Below are 20,819 nucleotides of genomic sequence, written 5' to 3'. Positions count from 1 at the left end.
GGAAGTCTAAGCACTTGTACTTGGCAAGAATGCTGGCAGTAGCTTGTGCCAGATTACTGTATAAACTTGAAAGTAATAAAAATATTTTTAAAGATATTGTATGATACAGACTTTTCACTACTTCAGATTAACCTCCTAACTGGTGAAGCTTCTTGGTACCTATTTGTCTCAGTTAATGTTCACTTTAAAACCAAAATTTCATGCCTTAATTCTTTTGCTATTTCCATCTGTCTCTGTCCTTTAGAGAGTTCCTGCTCCTGTCCTCCAGCAGCTCCTGCTCTGCATCTCTTTCTAAATGACGTTTTTCTTAGAAAAGCTGTAATTTTACCTTTTTTTATATGTGACTAATCTTTCCGAGTCCATGATTTCTTTGCAATGTATAATACTTATGCAGACATTTTTCAAAGCAAAACAATATCCTCTGAATGTTCAACCAAAATTTTGCCACCATCCTCACTTTAAGATGAAGCATGTCTTAGTGACAGAGATCACTTGAGATGTTTTCATAGTCAGCTTGCATAATAATTCGTATAGCCTCAAGCATGAGAAACCTTTGAAAACTATACAGCTTTGCCAGGAATTCTAATAGAAACATGTCAATTTTTATTAATTCCAAAGAAGGAGTTATTTGTTGACAGCATTTCAGAGAGAGCTGCCACGAGACTAGCGTTTTATTTCGTTTACCACATGTCCAGTTAATGTTACAACAAGGGAAACTACTTCCGTGCCCAAGGAAGGGCTGGCTGTGATGTTGGGCCAAAGTCAAGATGCTGACGCCTAATGGCTGTTCTAGCATTTCCAGGGGAAGGAAATAGCACCACTGCTGATTATAATCTAAGGAACTCTTCACAAGTCTCACTCCAAAGCAGTACAAAATATACAAAGAAGTTAAAAGTCTTAACACATTCCCATTCTCCAGGAGATCCTGTCTGTATCCTGTAAGAGGGAGGAATCCTGGTTCCGTTTCCTCAGGTCTTGGTCACGTTAGCTTTTTGATAGCTTCAATCCACTCAGCTCGCTCAGTCTTGCTGCTGGCCTGGATGTAATAGTGTATGTCATCCTTAGTAATCACTTTGAAGAGATTTCCCTGGACATTCCCTTTAACTCCTAGGCGGAAAAAATATCATTGAGTGAATATGTATGTCTGCTTTCTGCTGGAAACGGCTGAAAGTCAACTGAGACACAGACAAAACTACATATAATGAAGTATTTCTTAAATACAAATGTATATGGTTAGCGAATCTCACCAGATGCGTGCTTTCCTCTTTTCCTCTCTTCCATTCCCTCCCCCTCGCCTGTGCCTTCCGGCCTGCCAGTGATATGCTAGACACTCTTGGCCAACCCCTTATGCTAACCATAGATCTACAATTTCATTCACATCAAAGAAGCCAATATGTTTATGTTAAAAGCAGGCACAGATTTCACTAAATTGTTTAACTTCTTTGAACCTCAATTTCCACATCCATAAAATGGGAATAATACTATCTTCCTGTATTAGCTAGCTATTGTGAAATTAGTGTGATAATAGATATTAAATGTGTTGTTAACCCTTAAGCATTGTGTAAGCTATTATTCTTAGATGAAAGCTTACGGGCCAGTGAGCACAGAAACTGAGGGGAAAGAATATTAAAGACAAGGATTATTTAGTTGTATTGTTAAAACACTAAGAACACCCCACATACCCTTTCTCTAATTCTGAAATTGGCTTCAAAACTCATACCATTCATGGTCTCATTGAGAAAGCCCTACTCAGCTCCCATAGCTCAGTCCTTCATCAGCAGAGCATTATTGAGAGGGTGGGAGGGAGGCCCTGAGATCTTCAAGCCGGGCTGAAGTTGCACCTTACCAGCGGGAATGCCATTATCCTCCAGAGCAGACACCAGTGAACCACGGAGAGAAAACCCACCCACTGGCCGGTTCTCTTCCTGCAGAGGATAGGAGACCTGATTAGGAATCGTGTGGATGCACAAAAGGGAAGAGGTGCACCCTCGCCTATAACCACCCTCAGTCAGGCCAACTAAAGAAGTCAGCGAGAGTGGAGAGCAGTCTGCAGTAGATGAGGCCGAACTTGGACATCACGCGGCCAAGTTATATGCACCAGTAAGGAAGTCTGGGCTTCATTTCACAGCCAGCAGCAGCAGTGCCACACCCCTCCCTGGCTTTCGGCCCTCCCTGTGGTCTGGCGGGGTCCCAGGGGGCTCCTCACACTCCTTCACCCACTCTTGGTGTAGGGAGTGGGTTCCTGACTGAAGCTCAGTGAGGGAGGAACCTCCCACTCTTCACTATTTCAAAAAATGAATGAAAATCATATATCTGCCAAGACAAGGCTGACCAGGCTGACTACAAGGCCATTTTTCTTTTCTTTAGACTGGAATTAGATCAAGTCATCATGCAATAATACTTATTTTTTTTTTTTTTTAATATTTTCTAATTTTCTTTTTTTTTTTTAAGATTTTATTTATTTTATTTTATTTTATTTTTTTTTTTTTTCCCCCCAAAGCCCCAGTAGATAGTTGCATGTCATAGCTGCACATCCCTCCAGTTGCCGTATGTGGGACTCGGCCTCAGGATGGACGGAGAAGTGGTGCCTCGATGCACACCCGGGATCCGAACCCGGGCCACCAGCATTGCAGCGCGCGCACTTAACCACCAAGCCACAGGGCCGGCCCAATAATACTTATTGTCTGAAACTCAGAATAGTAATTCTTTGATCAATTAGAAAAAAAGCGGGAAATTAGTAAATTATAGCTTAAATATTAGATGGTAAAAGAAACTTTTCAAGGGGCTGGCCCCATGGCATAGCAGTAAAGTACACGCATTTCGCTGCTGGCGGCCCAGGCGTGCACCAACGCACCGGTTGTCAGGCCATGCCGTGGCGGCATCCCATGTAAAGTGGAGGAAGATGGGCACAGATGTTAGCCCAGGGCCAGTCTTCCTCAGCAAAAAGAGGAGGATTGGCAGATGTTAGCTCAGGGCTGATCTTCCTCACAAAAAAAAAAAAAGAGAGAAACTTCAAAACATCAGTGAGGACAAGAGATTGAGGGGGCAGACTTCATGGGCTCTTTGGACAGAAAGGGAAGAAGAGGCTGGGAATCACCAGTTAGGAGTCCCTTTATCAGCCCACCTCACCCTCCCTAGCCACACAGTAAGCTTTGGAGAAACTAAAAGATGCTTTTCCTCTGAAAATAATGCAGATCCTCTCCCATAGGAAGTGGGGGGCGGGGCAACAAAAAAACCACTGAGATGCGATGAAAGAAAAGAGTGATCAGACTGCTAGCGGTAGCTTGGATTGAGGAAGGAAAGACATAGTGCAGCGGAAGTCACAGTAGGGATGCTGAGAGAAGGGAAGGAAGTAGAGCCAGCTGCCTGCTATGCTCGGAGAGAAGTGTCTGCAAGCATGGCACATGGTACCAAGTGAGCACGGGGCACTCACTTTGGAAGGGTCGTAGTAATGCAGGAAAGCCGGGTCCTTCCTCAGAACAAAGCGCCGCACCTTCCAGTTTTTCCTCTTGTGCCCCTGAGGCAAAGAAAGGTTCAAGGCTCATTGGTAACAGCTCTGAGAAATTCCTCCCACTTCCACGCATCTAATGCCAAAACTCCAAGCCAGCCTGCTCCAATGGGACTATGTCTGAAAAAGACACTGCCAGAGACCAAGGACTGTAGTGATGTGTCACGGACTTCCCAGTGCTCAGTGACACTTTAGCAAAAACACTGTCATATTTAGTTGAGTTGACAGAGCCAACGAGGGTCAGCGCTGAAGGAAAGGGGGAGCATTACCTGGACACCACTCAGGGCACAAGGAGGACAGGGAGGCAGCAGGTGTCAACTGGACTGAGGGCTCACAGGCAAACTTGAACCCAAGGGCACCAACTTTTTAAGTGTCAATCCAAAAACAAACCTACATCTACATATACATGTGCATACAAATACAGTAAAAACCACTTTAACATTCTGCATCAGAAAAAGAGTAACAAATGATCGATTATATGTTCGTCTAAATGTGTAAGATAGTGACATGACTCTCTTTGGTTCCACCCCCTAGATCACAAAGCTTCCTGAGCCCTCTAGTCTGGAACAGCCCAGAGTCCCTCCCACATCCCCTCCAGCTCTTCCAGGGCCTCACCACCACCCCTCACCAGACACCAGGCAGGCCCAGCAGAAGCAGGACCCTTGGGATAGGCAGACATTTGTGTGGATGGTGAATAACCTAACAGCAGATGGGGATCTTGATATGCAAAAGGCAGGTGACAATGACAGCACATGCTCCCAGTAACAACAGGAATGGTGCTGAGCAGTGTCCATTGTACAGACGCACATTCACAGAGGGTGTGAGACGCGCACAAACACAAGGGGTGTACAGAAGGTCCGCTTCAGTCTTCATGTTCTGGGACTCAGTGATCTTGTTCACAGAACAGCCTTTCTATTAGGCACAGGTAGAAATGCTGCAGGTGTGACTGTGACGTGGCTGCCTCCCAAACACAGTTAGGAGTGGTGGCCACAGTCAGTTTTTAAACACTGAAACTACACTGCGGAAATTCATCTTCAACCTACTGAAGTAGGTGGAGAAAATATTTATTTTTTGTTCGGAAAGTGTATCAAGAGAGCATGCTGTGTCCCACAAAAGAAGGCAGAGACCCCGGGAAACCTCAGGGAGCAGAAGGCCAGCAAATGCCAAACACCAACCCAGTTGGCAATACCCCTCCAGACAAATATGTGAACTGGGCAGTGACGTAGGTGTTGTTTTTAATGTGGTGATAATTACTAGTGTGCACCTTTTCCCTGAACACCCGTGTGTCTGGGACTCGTGTGTGCACAAGTGGGCATGTGCGTGCACCCTGACTTGCTCCCTGCAGCTGCCGCTGGCCTCCCGCTTTAGCAGATTCTGCTGATAATCAGTGCCCTCTAGCAGTCTCAGCCTTCCTCCACTTTGGGGGCATTCCTGCCTCCCCCAGGCCTGAGAACTGTCCGTCTCCTTCCTGCTGCTGGGCAGCCATACCTGCTTGGCCAGATAGCCTTGTTTTACCACTGTGCCACTAAGCTCCATGGTGCTGAGACTGATTTCTTCCTTGGGGCTTATCTCCTTCTTGTAGCTCTCAGCCTAGTGGGAAGGAGAGAGCAAGGTCTCTGTTACAGAAAAGTCCCAGTTCCAAGCTACGGGGCTACCACAGGGGAAAGAAAATTCCTCAATAGAGAAACCCCACTCCCCCAACCCTAGGCCTCTCACCCATGACTGTGGCCCTCTGGCTCCCACTCTGTTGCCTCTTCCTTCCCTCTGCCCCGGTGGCAAGAGGAACCCACTCCCCAACTTACAAAAGTGTACAGGGCCGTGGAGTCATCCAGGAACTGCTCGGCCAGATCCCCAGAGCGAATGGCTCCCACGCTTCGGGTGCCTACCGGCCTAAGGAAGTTCTCCTCCATGAGCATGGAGGCCAGGGTCACGGCCTCCAGACGGTTGGCAGCAAAGCTGTTGGAGATGAGCCAGTCCACCAGGGAGGAGCCTGCATCAGGGCAAGGGCAGCACCAGTCAGACAACAGGCTACACACCACCCTCCTCCAGCTGTGACCTCATTGACCTTGACCTCCTGGGAAGCCTTAAGGCTCTACCCACGAGCAGACTGAAGGGCATATCTGCTACACAGGGCCGTGGCTGCACGTACATGTAGCCATCTCAGGCCAGCCCGTTGGCCAGCAGGCAGCCCTAGCCTCGACACGGGCTGGTCAAGCACAGCTGAGTCCCGGATCACCATGCCCCAGGTTTCCACTGCCTGGCCTGGCCCCCGAGGGCGGAGGCTCACCTATGAAGCTCTTTTTGTAGGTGCTTCCCTGCTCCATGTTGGGGCTTGACCGGATTCCGCGGCTGCTGTCGCGCATCTTGTCTACGATACGACTACACAGAAGGAAGGCAAAGGAGAGGGGACCCTCATCACACTGACAAGTATGAGGGTGGGTCCAAGAGTCGCTGCTAAGGGTACAAAGCAAGTGGCAAATGGTAGGATACACGTCACAAAGAGAGGGGTATTCTGCTATGCATCAGAATTTGAGAGGTAGGGGTTTAGGACGTTTCTTTTCTTCTTGCTCATAAATGTTCTAATATTTCTATACTAGACAGGCATTACTTTTGTAATAAAACTAAAAAGCTGTGACTTTTAATTTACAAACAAAAGAATGTACAATAATGATTCTCTATGATCTACTGCATTAAGTCCAAACTCCTCCAGCTACTTCTCAAAGTCACCCATCACTTGAACCCACTCTTATCTGCTGCTGCACCTCCCTGTCCTCACCGTGGTTTAGCAGTGCCCTAGATGCACAGTCAAGATTTCAGGGCCTGGTTTGGAGTTTTTTGTGAGCCCAGGAATGGACTCATACTGCATCTTTGACAGGTATACCAGTTCTGCTGCCTGGGAGGTTAGGGGGTGCATCCTAGATGGGCTGTTGTAACAGTTTCCACGGGAACTCCTACCCTACATCCCTACTCTACAGTATCACCTCCATCACTGACCTGCTTTCCTTCTGTTCTGTGTGGGACGATTCCTGCCACCAATGCAAGATCTTTTCTCATTTCCTATTTATGTACTTGGTCTGGAAAGCCCCTGAGATGAGACAATGTTAATTCCCCTTTGCACCTCCTGAGTATCTGGTGCAGTGTATGGCAGGCAGTAGGCACTCAGTAACTGTTTCTTGAATGAAGGAGGAACCCCACAGAGCAAGAACGCAACTGCTACCAGAACATATCATTCTTGCCATCAGGCTGCAAGCAAGACCAAAGACTTGGTAAGTGGAGATTCCTGGGAAGCTGTGACACAGCCCTGGATACCCTGGCAGAAACTGGAGGAAGGGCTGCAAGACACTGAGGTGGGCAAAAGTAGCTGAGGCCCCAAGAGGTTACAGAGGAGTAGGGCAGGTAGGTGGGGCCATTCTCAGGCAGAGAAAATGATATAAAGAGGACAGTGACGGCGGAAGGCCCTGAAGCACAATGGCGGTACCAGTCAAGCCTGTGTAGCAACAACAGAGCCCCCTCTCCCCACTGTGCACAGACAGAAGAGGCTGCAGCAAAGCCAGAGAGGGTGAGGGGTGGGAGGCCAGGCACTCACTGCAGGCTGATGTGAGGGGGCAGCTTGAAGGAGTTTTTCAATATGTGGAGTTGCTGGACCTTCCCTGGCTGCCCAGCGTGAATAGCCCCTGTTATCTCAAAGGCCCAGGCATCCCTCTCCTCTCGAGAACAGGCCTCCAGGAAGTACTCTGTGGATGTTCGAGTCTTCAGCTTAATGAGGAGCTGTGGGAAGAGACAGCCAGTCAGACCAGCACTCAGAGGCCGAGCAGGCAAGAGGACGCTGGCTGGGCAGCAAAAATGATGGGGCCGCAGCGAACCCAGGAAACCATGTGGTCCAGTGACTGCCGAACGCCAGACCCCTCCACCACAGCCCAGCAGGTGGTCTTGAAAGATTCAATGGTACACCTCCGGTGAAGGGAGCTCACGGCCTCAAAAGGTAGCCTTTCCCTTTTGGACAGACTACTTAGCATTGGGACTGCTTCCCGGGTACTTTGCCTCCCTGCTTCTGATTCTGCCTTCTAGAACTACATAGATTAATCAATCTCACTTCCTATGACAGCCCCTGTGCTGAAGCGGGAAACGCACGGGCTTTCAAGTCAGACTAATCTGGATGCAAATCCCAACTCTGCCACTTAGCTATGGATGCTTGGGTATATTAAGAAACCCACTGAGCTTCAGGTATGAGGATATTAACACCTACCAAGAAGGAACTGTTATTCATACCCTTTTTGACCCTCTTTTCTTGGGTCTAAGCATCCCCAAGTCTTTCACACAGTCCTCAACTGGGTCACACTCTGCTAAATGTTCTGCAGTTGGTCAATACTCTCATAAAATATGACCCATGGAATGGAACACGCTGCTCCAGGAAAGGTCTGAGGGGTGCAGGGCAGTGTGGGCCAACACAACCCTGAGGCCACATTAGCTGGGGGCAGCGACAGGGCACCGTGGACTCATACTCCACGAAGTCAGCTGGGAGTCTTTTTCATGTAGGCCACATCTCCTCCATCTTTTAAATGTACATTTAGGGTTTTTTTGACCATTGCAGGATTTTGCATGCTGACCCTATTAAATGTCATCTGAGTAGACTGGGTCTGGCACTTCTGTTGGAAAACAGAAGAATTCTATTTCACTCTGATTCTGTTTTCTGATGTGTTAGCTCCCAACTTGCTTTGCTTGCAAACCTAATCAGCATCCCTCAACTAAACGAACAGCAAAAATGGTGGATAAGACAAGCCTGGCTCACAGTCCCAACGAATACCCTGAAGCTGTTCCTCCAAGTTAACACCGATTCACTCATCTGCACAGTGGGAGGGCGAGTTCAACCAGTTCCTATACCTGTACCATCAGTCTGCAGTTCACCATTTTAATGAAAGAATTTCAGGAGAGGCTATAAAATTCCACCTGAAATCCAGACATGCTCTTTTATAGCTTCCTTAATAAAATATATAGACACACACATATATAATATACTTTATAACTTAGTGAACCTGCTGGCCCCTCTTGACCTGTTCCAGCTCAAGTACTCATGAACCAGCCAGATGACAATATGTTTGAGAATTTATGTAGAATTAACATGAAGCTCACAACTCCAGTTAGCAAATTTAACTTGTTTCCTTTTTTGAAACTTTGAACAAAGTTTTCCTGTCTCCAGCCCATTCTACCAGCTCTTCTGCTCTCCACTGATCCTTAAAGATTATTAAAGGGCATCAGGTCAACAAGTTAACCTACAAACTCTAGGGTTTAATTTATTGAGAGCTAGAGTCTTAAATTCACTTAAAAATCTAGGTTTTCCTCTTAAAATCCTCTCAGTTATCTGTAAATATTTCTTCTTTGTTCAGCATTTATTCAACAAACATTTACGTAGCATCTACTATGTGCCTATGTGCCTAGACATTGTGTTTGCTATTTTTAGGATGCTAGAAGGAAGAAGATGAAGACCCAATCTTCTACCAGGTTCAGCATTCTCCAGCAGTCCCACCCCCACCCCAACAGAAAGCTACCCCCACCTGACTTTTTTTAACCAGAGGCACCTCCAGATTTTAGTGGAAATTCTAGAATGACATCTCATTTTCGCAGCCTCCTAGCCTGGAATGACATTCAATGCCTCCCTCTCCTTTGCCCTCAACATCCAGTCAAGCACGTCCTATCAATGTTTCCTTCAATAATGTTTTCTCATGTTTAGCCCTTCTTTTTGCCTTATTTCATGCCTGATTATTTTAATAGCTCGTTTTGTTTTTTTATTTGAGAAAAATTTAAAACTACAGAAGAGCAAAGAGGTTAGCATAACAAACACCAGTAAACCCACCACCCAGAATTGACCATCATGAATATTTTCTTATACTTAGAAGTTTCATCAACTGGTCTGGAGGAATCAAAAAAGAAAAACATGATAAGAAAGAAGAAAATTGTAAGATCTCTTCGTAATGGACTTAGTAATCTTATTAGGAACTGAGCTTAGTTCCTCATTTTAGTCTTCCTAAGAGGGTTTTTATCAGTCCATTCTCACACTCAAAACCTTCAACGGCTCCCCATTATCTCCATCTAGCCCTAGCCAATCTCCCACTGCTCTCTCAGTGAACATTCCCCTTTGGCCATACTGGCTGTCCTCATCTCCAAATCTATCCCAATCTCTCATCTTACTTTTACTCAAGACCTTCCCCCTGCCCAGAACATCTGCCTCTCTCCTCTTTCAGATCTTTGCCCAAATCACTATTCCTCTCAAAGCTTGCACCTGACCCAGATAGCCTATAAGGATGTCTTCCTCCTCTTCAGGCATACAATGTTCTCTAGCTAATGATGTTTGTACCATCATTTGGAACTCCGAATGTTTTTCAATTAACCACTTGCTTTGATAATAAAATTATTAACTTAACAAGAAGCGATCTTACCATTTTCTTCCTTGACTCCTCCAAGCCTAGCAAATTTCTTGGCATATAATGGGCCCTCAACAAATGATTGATTCAGATACATTTTTGATGGTAGGGTTGAAGCTGTCCCTGACTTTTGGAACATGCACCCCTCAGGGGATGAAAACCACCATATTGAACCCCAAAACAGCAGTAATTACTCACATTTGTGTAGTACCTCCTAGCCTACAAAGTGTTTTGACAGACCATTACCTTCACGATCCTCATCACAACCACAGGAGATAATCAGGTGTCATTATTTTATCCCATTTTATAGATGAGGAACTAAGGCTCAGAGAGGTTCAATTACTTGCCCAAGGACCCATACCTGGTACATGGTACAGCCAGGATTTGAATCCAGGTTTTTTGCTGATAATTCAGCTCCTCCCATTGCGTCCCATCTTCACTAAAGAGGTCAGAGGTGGGAGGGTCCGGGGCGGGAGGAGATGAGAAGCAGGGGCCTTCACTTACTGGACGGTTTTCATACTCCAGGCAGGGGCAGGTGATGGTACAGCCATCCAGAAGGATCCGACCCTTGGGAGGGGTCACTTTCCGACCCCCCTCCAGCTTGTAGTACAGCAGCGTGTTCTGCCGGAGGATGAACCATCGCGCCTTCCAGTTGTGGACAATGTGACCCTGAGGACAGACAGGACAGCCCTGCTGTGAGGTGGCCAAGGGGACAACATTGTGTTAGGGAGAGGTGTCCCATAGCACAGGCAGCCAGACTGTGCCGTGGAATCAACTCTCCAACAAGGGGGACAGTATTATCTTTTGTGTGTGTGTGAGTGTGTGATCAAGATCAGCCCTGGAAGACTGGCCCTGGGCTAACATCCGTGCCCATCTTCCTCCACTTTATACGGGACGCCGCCACAGCATGGCCTGACAAGCAGTGCCTTGGTGCACACCCGGATCCGAACCCGGGCTGCCAGCAGCAGAGCGCATGCACTTAACCGCTATGCCATGGGGCTGGCCCCAGTATTATCTTTTTATTTTTAGCCTAACATTTTTTTTATTTTGAAATAATTTCAGAGAAAAGTTGAAGAATAAAGAACTTTTTTTACATCACCATTTAAGAGTAAACTTTTAACATGATGCTCCATCACTTCTGAATATTTTATTGTGTATCTCCTTCCAGCATAACCACAATATAACCATCAACATCAGAAAATTTATATTAATGTATTATTTTCATCTATTCCATAACCACATTCAAATTTCATCAATTGCCCCAATAATGTCCTTAGTAGCAAAGGATCCAGTTCAGAATCACATGTTTTACTTTCATTTTCATGAAGAAAGCATTATCTTTGTCTGGATCTCTTTGTCATCTCTTTTGATGGAACAAAGACCATTGGCATTGACCTTCTAGTTTCCATTTGGCCTTTTTTCTGGTTATAAACTTTGAAAGAAACTGAAAACTATACAGAAGAGAAAACCCTACTACTAGGAGACAACTATTGTTAACATTTTGCATTTCCTTCCAGTTTTTACTTTCTAGTTTGTAAAAAAGTCAGGACCATATGACATATAGTTTTATCTTCTAGTTTTTGTTCTGTGATTTTCTGAGCATCTTCTCACACCATTCAACTTTTTTAAGACATATTTTTTAATGATCCCTAGATGGATACATCATTTGCCTGTCAATCTCCTGTTGTTTGTAACTGAGGTTGTTTCATTTTCACTATGATAAACAATTCTGCACTGAATATCCGTGCACATAAATTTTGATCTGCCTCTCTGATGTTTTTCCTTAGGATATATTCCTAGAAAGAATATTACTAGTCAAAGGATGTGGGCAATTTGTAAAGTCGATGCCTCAAACGGTCTACCAGTGTAAGGACCCTAACGCCCAGGCCAGGTGTGGCAGGCCTAAAAGGCAGGGGAGTTTTGGGCACTCTCAGGTGGCTCTCAGCGCCAATGGACAGGATAGTCAGATGAAGGCAGAGAGCCTGCATCTAGAACAGACCAACAGATGGGGGAACGTCTGCTGAGGAATCAGAAAGGAATGAGTTTAGCATACAGCAACTTTCTTGGCGTATTTCCTAGAGCAGAGCCCAATTAGGGTTAGGTTCTAACCAAGAAGGATGCGGTTTAACTGAATCAGAGACCATTTCCCCGATTCTCTCATTTCTTTACCTAGCACTTATTCATTTCAAAGGCCCTTCAGTTCTCACCTCTGAGGGGCTGTGATTCTACTCCACGCTCAGCGTGCACTGAGTGCTGCCAGGGAACCAGAAGCTGTAGGAGTCACTATGTGAGCCCTGGCCCGTGCCCAAATGGAATTTACTGTGACAACTAAATAAAACGTGTAACAAAGCTAGTCTGACAAGAGTTTCTTAATATGTCTAAGTGTTATGCTACATGGTGATCAAGCTGTTCACACGGGAAGACTTATGTAGTCTTCAGGCTGATTTTTACATTTTTGGTCTCTTCCCTCTATCCTGTTCTTAGAATCCACATGTAACGTGACAGCTGACAGCTTTCCTTGACAAGGGCAGTCATGTTTAAGGAAACAAAAAAGATTTGGCTCTGACTCCTCAGTAATTGGGGTTCTCTACTGCTCTCCCCGTGGCCCAGACTCAGGTCCCCTTTCCCGATCACCCCGTACTGAGGAGTCCCTGGAGCAGCATTAGCAGTAAATTGCTGTCACACAGGGTGTGGCTTGTGTGGGGACAGGAGAGTGCAATCTAAGCTGATGGTTTAGGGGCTGGTGTGAGGGGGAAAAGGTGAGAGGACAAAATAATCTTAAACCTTAAAACATAGGTGTTGGGCTGAATTATGTCCCCCCTCCAAAAAATTTATACGATGAAGCCCTAACCCCCCACTACTTCAGAATGTGACTGTATTTGGGGATAGGGCCTTTAAAGAGGCAATTAGGCTAAATGAGGTCATTAGGTGGGCCCTAATCCAATCTGACTGAGGTCCTTACAAGAAGAGGAAATTTGGATATACAGAGAGACATCAGGGATGCATATGCAGAGAGGAAAGACCATGGGAACAGACGGCAAGAAAGTAGCGATCTGCACAGGGAGGAGAGAGGTTTCAGAAGAAACTAACGCTGCTGACACCTTGATCTTGGACTCCAGCCTCCAGCACTGTGAGAAAATAAATCTCTGTTGTTTAAGCCATGCTGTTGGTGGTGTTTTGTTACGGCAGCCCTAGCAAACTAAAACCATAGGGAAAGGAGAAAGGAGACTGGAAATGTTAGGGAGAAAAGTGTAACAAACAGATGTTGAGCAGAACAAACCAATACAAAGAAACTGTGCTTTCCTGGACAAAATGCTGCCTTCCCCAGAATCCCTGGCACGAAGGGAACAGGTAGGTGACCAAGTCGCTGCCAGTCCCACGCGTGGGGCACTGATGCACGTGTGGCAGCAACCAAACATGGGGAAACGGGAATTTTTGGCATGGACGGTAGTGGAAGAACAGGGTCTTCTGACACCCAGTCCCGAGTTATCAGGGACAAGGGGCAAAGGGCGTCAGCAGTGACGTTTGCACTACAAATGTCTGGTGGTACTGTTGGGTATCATCATCTGGCTGCATTGTCCCTGGAGGTATAGCATCCCAGCCAGGTCCCAAATATTCTTGAGTTACTTAATATTTATTATTCTCCATGAAATCCCTTCTGTTCAAACTCACTTAAGTGGAATGTGTTATGAGCAACTAAGAATCCTGACTGATGGCAAAGGGATTTACTATGTAGGTGGAAAACTCGAAGCAGCTGGTGACCCTCATAAAAATGTTCAAATTCTTTGACCCGATAATTCCACTTCTGGGGATCTGTGCTAAGTAAATAATCTAGAATGTGCAAAAGTTTTTATGTATTGAGACACTTAGAGGATCATTGCTTATGATAGTAAAAAAAAATGCAAACTATTCTAACCATGTAGCAATATGGTGCCCAGTGCGGCTGCAGTGGAGGAATTCCAGTCCTACCTGATGGTAGCAGAGGCCACTGGTGGAGTCCTCAGGTCAGACCCAGCAGTCTGAGTCTCCAGGAATCCCAGCGGCAGTGGGCTTTGACATGGGCAAAGCACTTTTACTTACATTACTTCATACAATACCTAAAAATAATTCTAGTAGATATTTTAGAAAATTTCTGGAAGGATACCCCAGAAATGTTAATAGTTGTCACCTCTAGGGACTAAGATTGGATACAAGGTGATGAAAATGGAAACTTAATTTTCATTTTTTACACTTGAGTAGTTTACTAGGTTTTTTTTTTTAAATAATATGCATGTATTATTTTTATAATGGAAAATGAATTTAAATTCAAATAAACAAAAATCCTGATGAGATTAGGGAAATAATTCACTCACTTATCTATTCATTCAACAATCAATGACTAATTACTACTGTACCAAGCCCTGTGCTGGGAGCAGGGATACAAAGAACAAGATTCTGACCCAAGACAGTGGGGGAGACAGACAACAACCCCACTCAGCGTGATAAATTCCAGGACAGATGATTGGTGGGGTCCCCCTTGATCCCCACCTTCTGGTATTCACACCCTGTGTAGTCTCTTCTCACGTTGTGTAAGCGTTGGTCTGTGTGACCAAGAGAATATGGCAGAGTGATGGTTTGTCACTTCTGACATTGGGTTATAAAAGACTCTGCGGCTTCAGGCTTGGGGGTTCTCTCTCTCTCCCTGATCATGCAATCTGGGAAAAGCTAGCTGCCACATTGCAAGCAGGCCCTATAGAGAGGTGAGTGACTAAGGTCTCCAGCCACCACGTGACTGAGCCTGGAAGTGGATCTTCCAGCCAGTCAAGCCTTCAGGCAGCTGCCAGACTGGGTAACATTCTAGCTGCAACCTCATGAGAGACTCGGAGCCAGAATCTTGCAGCTAAGCTGTTCCTGGATACCTGACCTTCATAAACTGTGTGAGATAATAAATGTTCATTGTTTTAAGATGTTAAGCTTTGGGGTAATTGTTACACAACAATAGATAACTGATATAGGGCATGATGTGAACGCCAAGGAGGAACTCAGATGGAGGAAGAGCTTAGGAGAGGGTGGAGTGGAGTTAGGTAGGCTCCCTGAGGAGCTGAAAGTGGGGCTGAGTCTTGAAGGTGGTGTAGAGTTGGCCAGGTCAGGAAGGCAGGGAAGGGAGAGCATAAAACTGCCGCCGCTTTTGGGAAACTCCGAATAGTTCTTTTTTGTTTTTCGGTTTTGTTTTTGTTTTTTTTGTGAGGAGGATCAGCCCTGAGCTAACATCCATGCTAATCCTCCTCTTTTTGCTGAGGAAGACCGGCTCTGAGCTAACATCTATTGCCAATCCTCCTCCTTTTTTTTCTCCCCAAAGCCCCAGTAGATAGTTGTATGTCATAGTTGCACATCTAGTTGCTGTATGTGGGATGCGGCCTCAGCATGGCCGGAGAAGCGGTGCGTCGGTGCACGCCCAGGATCCGAACCCGGGCCGCCAGTAGCGGAGCGCACGCACTTAACCGCTAAGCCACGGGGGCCGGCCCCGAATAGTTCTATACAGCTTGGGCTCGGAGGCCTGCAGGAAGGGATGGGGGAAGTGATGCAGGCCCTTTTGGCTTCAGGATCCATGTTGTTGATTTTGATCTTTATATTGTGGCCAGAGGGGAAACTTTGAAGACTTTTAAGGAGAAGAATGACAGCTTAGGTTCTCCTGTGAAAAAGATCACCCTGACCACACTGTGGCAGAACAGCTGAAGGAAGCAGGTCAGACTGAGGGATGAGCTCAGTTGCAGGCTGCTGCAGTAATCCACAAAACGGGAAGGAGAGCACCATGATCCCCGCTCTACAGAGGAGCCACGCCAGGCTCAAGGGCACAAGGGACTGGTCCAAAGTCACCAGGCAAAGGGGGTCAGAGGCCAAAAACACAGCGGTACAAGCTGAAAAAGAACCCAGGCCTCCCTCTCCAGGTTCCTTGCCTGTAAGTGGCTTGCTGGGGCCAGAGGCCAGCGGGACTGTGAGCGGCTCTGAGTTCCTAGAGCCCCTTTAGGGAGAAGGAGAAGGGTCCATAAGCTGGGATGGCAACCCTAGGGCTGGGCTTAAGAGGCACAGAATGTGACAGCTGGAGAGACCCTTTGAAAAAGCCTATTCTACTCCCTAACTCTAAAGATGAGGACACTGAGGCCAAAAAAGGTCTTGCCCAAGGCCCTACAACCTTGAACGAGCAGAGACGGCACCTGTTATGGGTTGAAATGTGTCCCCCAAAAGGTATGTTGAAGTTCTAACCCCCGATCCCTGTGAATGTGATTTTACTTGGAAATAGGGTCTTGGCAGATACAATCAGTTAAGATGAAGTCTTATTGGATTAGGGCCACCCTAATGGTGACTGGTGTCCTTATACAAAGAGGAAAATTTGGACACTAAGAGACACACAGGGAGAAGACGGTCATGTGATGGAGGCAGAGATTGGAGTGATGCATCTACAAAACAAGGAACAGCAAGGATTGCCTGCAAATACCAGAGGCTAGAAGAGGCAAGGAAGGAGTCTCCCCTGTAGCTTTCGGAAGGAGCATGGCCCTGCCAACACCTTGATTTCAGACTTCTAGCCTCCAGAACTCCTTCTAGTCTGCATATTTTTTTCTTTACTCATACCTCTTATATTTTTACTCCGGGTTATAATATTATAAACATTTGTAACATCTGCATAACCATAATTTACTTGGAGGGACATATATATAGGTAGCGTCCAGTTTTTTCACTACATAGATAACATTCGGTCCATAAAGCTTTTATGGTATTTCCTTGGGATAGAGTCCTACAAATGAAATTTCTAGGCCAAAGTGTGTTAACATTGCAATGTCATTTTCTAAGAGTGCCGTTCAAGGTGTGAGCAGGGCAGCAATGCCTGAAGTGTCTCAGCCTCTTCTTAAAGGAAAAGCAATAACATGCCACACACAAAAATTAACTCGAAATGGATTAAAGACTTGAATGTAAGACCTGAAACCATAAAACTCCTAGAAGAAAACATAGGCAGTATGCTCTTTGCCATCGGTCTTAGTGGTATCTTTTCGAATACCATGTCTACTCAGGCAAGGGAAACACAAGAAAAAATAAACAAGTGGGTCTACATCAGACTAAAAAGTTTCTGCAAGGCAAAGAAAACCACGAACAAAACAAAGACAACCCACCGACTGGGAGAAAATATTTGCAAATCACACAACTGACAAAGGGTTAATTTCTGAAATATATAAAGAACTCATACAACTCAACAACAAAAAAATGAACACCCAATCAAAAAATGGGCAGAGGATATGAGCAGGCATTTTTCCAAAGAAGATACACAGATGGCCAACAGGCACATGAAAAGATGTTCAACATCACTAATTATCAGGGAAACACAAATCAAAACTACAATGAGATATCACCTCACACCCGTCAGAATGGCTATAATTAACAAGACAAAAAATAACGAATGTTGGAGAGGATGTGGAGAAAAGAGAACCCTCATGCTGGTGGGAATGCAAACTGGTGCAGCCACTGTGGAAAACAGTATGGAGATTTCTCAAAAAATTAAAAATAGAAATACCACATGATCCAGCTATCTCACTACTGGGTATTTATCCAAAGAACATGAAATCAACAATTCAAAGAGATTTATGGACCCCTATGTTCATTGCAGCATTATTCACAATAGCCAAGAAGTGGAAGTAACCCAAGTGCCCATCAACAGATGAATGGATAAAGAAGACATGGTATATATACTCAATGGAATACTACTCAGCCATAAAAAAGACAAAAATGTCCTATTTGCAACAACATGGATGGACCTTGAGGGTATTATGTTAAGTGGAACAAGCCAGACAGAGAAAGACAAACACTGTATGATTTCACTCATATGTGGAAGATAAAAAAACACATGGATTCGGTGAACAGATTAGTGGTTACCAGAAGGGAAGGGGGTGTGTGTGGGGTGGGCATAAGGGGTAAAGGGGCACATATGTATGGTGACGGATAAAAACTAGACCACTGGTAGTGACCACGATGCAGTCTATACAGAAACTGATATATAATAATGTACACCTGAAACTATACAATGTTATAAGCCAATATGACCTCAATAAAATAATTAAAGTTAAAAAAAAATGGAGAAGCAGTCCTCCCCACACTGATCCCAGCTTCCTCCCTCCTCACCCTCCTTTAAAGCCAGGCCAAGGGAGCGCCCTGTGTTTTGCCTGGAGCTTTGCTTCTTTCGTGTCTGGGCGGGATTAAGAGCCAAATGCATCATGCCCCTGCCTGCCTCCCGCTTCACCCTCACCAGTGACGACTGTTCTGTACTCTGGCTTCCAGCGCAGGCCCTGCCCCGCCTCTGGGCTGTAAACCCTCCTAATCTATGGAATCCCATGGCCGCAGCCCTGCAACTTCTCCAGTGGACACGGGCTGCTGCTGCCACCAAGGAGGAAAGGGGATATGGGGGAGAGAAAACATTGAGATTGATGAGCAGGCGGGAACTGTTGGCAGGGGCAGGGGCCACATCCCTCTCCTTGCAGGAAAGGGTGTGTCTTCCGCTTGCCCCAGGGTCAGGCTCCAAATGCCATTCTTCGGGTTTGGCTGGAATGAGCTTTAGGTATTTCAGCCAAGCCCCTTCTGTGGGCTTTGGGGGCCAGACCTGTTGACTGTCCTCACTTCTCTGCACTCTGGACACCCAGGACTGGGTGGCCAGCCCAAAAGAGAACTCACATCCTTCCTTCCCTCCTTCCCTTTCTAGCCCTCCTCTGACACCATGTGGTGGTGGGGAATCATGTAAGGTAACCCCTGGAAACAGGGGGAGGCCCACAAGGGCCCATCTGAGGGGATTTGTCCTCCATAGGCCCCTGTCAGTGCCCAGCTGTCCCGGCAATCAACAGTGCCCACCAAAACCCCCTGCCCAACTCACACTCTCCCTCTCACGGTCCAAGCTGCAGGACGGCAGGAGACCACAGAAATTCCCCATAGTTTGTCTCTCTGAGGTGCAGCCACCTCCACAAACCACAAGGGACCGGCCTATCGCTTCAATGGCAGTGGCACGAAGCGGGCGTGGAATTCTGTACCTGCTTGTTTCCAGTCTGACCCTTGATCTGGCATCAGCCTCCTACCACTTTTCCTGTTTACAGTTTTGAGCAAACAACACATCCGCCCTCCTATATCAAATAATGTGTAACATAACACAACTACATTACCTGCGGACCTGAAAGCCACTTGAGACTTCAGGGCTGATCTGGCCGCCAGGGGAGGTAACCGGAAGGAGAGCACCTTCATCCCTCTTCATCCATCCCCCTCCCAAAGGCTCATCCCCAGATCTATATGTCTGTACGCTCTGTTATTGTTAGCATAAATGTTTAGTGTGAACATCACTGCTGAAATTTAAAAGAACTTTAAAATATCGAACTTCCTCTTGCAACTGCTCTTTGGTTCATTTTCTACCTTGATCCCGTGTCCCATTTTCCTCTGGACTCCTGCTTGCAATGGGAAAGGCCACGTGGGGTGATGAGGACTGAGGATGGAGGTTCTAGTCCTAGCTGTCCCCTGGGGCTCTGGGCAAGCTATTTCATCTTTCCAACCCTCAGTGTCCTCATCTGTAATAGATTGATAACGATAACCACCCTGCCGTGGACGGGAAAAGGCCTGGAGTCAACCTGAGCAGGTTTGATCCTGCTCCATCACCCACTAGCTCTCAGATCCTGAGCAAGCGGTTTAATCTCCTTGAGCTTTGTTTTCCCCTTGGAGAAAGGGGGGTAATGTGGTACTACCGCCCTGTGGGACTGTAGGAGAATTCAAGACCGGTGCACAGTAAGTGCTGAAGAACCATAGGCTTCCTCCTCACTCAGGGGTTACTGAGGAGAGGATGCATTACACGGACGTGCGCTGCGAACTACAGAGCACACTTACATTGTTTCAGTACATCATATTTAAATGCTATACTCCTCATATTGTAATACGCTGTTTTAATTAAGCTCTTCGCCTCGGTAGCCGCCACCCGCACCCCGCGTGCCCTAGCCAAGCGGGATTCTCCTCCTTGCCTATGCCCTGGCGCCTCTTTTCCATCTAAGGCTGGCCTCCAACCCCCGCCCCCGGCTCTCCGCGCGGACGTGAGCCCGGCCCGGCAGCGCCCCGCCGCCCGCTCCCGCCGCGGGCTGGGGACGGGGCCCCGGCTCAGGTGAGTCGCGCCCGCCGCGGGCCGCCTGGGCAGTGGCCGGAGACGCTCACCCTCTTGACGAGGAAGCCCTCCTTGAGCACGCCGTCCTCCATGTCGCCGCCTGCACGCGAGGCCTGCGGGCCCTCCAGGTGCGGTCCCCGCGCCGCCGTCCCGCGCGCTCCTCCGCGCCCGCTGCGCCCGGGAAGCGCCTCCGACCCGCCGGCGCCGCCTCCCTGGCCCGCGTCCAGAGCCCGGGGCCGCGGGCCGCCCGGGCAGGAAGCCAGACCGGGTCGGGATTTCTGACCTGCTTTCCCCCCGCAGGTGCCTTAGGGTCCGTGGTTGGTCCTCAGGGTACAGGGTCAGCCGCCTCTTTGAGACCTGCGCGCCCTGTGTCGCCCCTGGAGCCGTCCCCGCCCCTGCTCTCCCTGACTGGGCGGGCTGCCCCCTCCAGGTGCTCCAGCGCGCCCCGCGCCTCTCACCGTGGCGGTCTCTGCCCCTCTTCCTCCACCCCCAGCCTTAACCAGGTGCCTGCCTGGCGCTTCGTATATTGCCCTTGAGTAATTATGGAATTAAACTGAACTGAAAGGATTTCTAGGATTTGGAGTCATCCCCGGGCTCAACGGAAATAGAGGTGAGAGAGCTGAGGGGTGGAACCAGGCTAGGAATTTATCCTGGCCTCTGGTTGGGGCAGAGAAAAGTTCCCATTAGCAAGAAGCTCACAAGTTCAAGGAAGCAGGAAGCCCTCTGCCCCCAGTATACCCCC

General features: G+C 47.2%; 1 protein-coding gene across 1 annotated transcript; it reads right to left on the bottom strand.

Annotated features, from left to right (window-relative positions):
• Window positions 1-580: 580 nt before the first annotated feature.
• On the bottom strand, window positions 581-20,527 carry PLEK2 (pleckstrin 2). The gene is made up of 9 exons (XM_004426262.2): window positions 20,128-20,527; window positions 10,432-10,596; window positions 7,095-7,276; window positions 5,796-5,887; window positions 5,311-5,498; window positions 4,997-5,098; window positions 3,434-3,517; window positions 1,847-1,925; window positions 581-1,107 (listed from the first exon to the last, which is right to left on the bottom strand). Exons 1-9 carry the CDS (start codon window positions 20,167-20,169, stop codon window positions 980-982), a joined length of 1,062 nt encoding a protein of 353 aa, XP_004426319.1. The 5' UTR covers window positions 20,170-20,527; the 3' UTR covers window positions 581-979.
• Window positions 20,528-20,819: the final 292 nt, after the last annotated feature.

The sequence above is a fragment of the Ceratotherium simum genome, chromosome 24 (assembly GCF_057802395.1).
Source record: "Ceratotherium simum simum isolate JZ-2026a chromosome 24, ASM5780239v1, whole genome shotgun sequence".
Taxonomy (NCBI): Eukaryota; Metazoa; Chordata; class Mammalia; order Perissodactyla; family Rhinocerotidae; genus Ceratotherium; species Ceratotherium simum.
The sequence above is the reverse complement of the archived record's forward strand: the minus strand, read 5'-3'. Positions and strand labels throughout refer to the sequence as shown.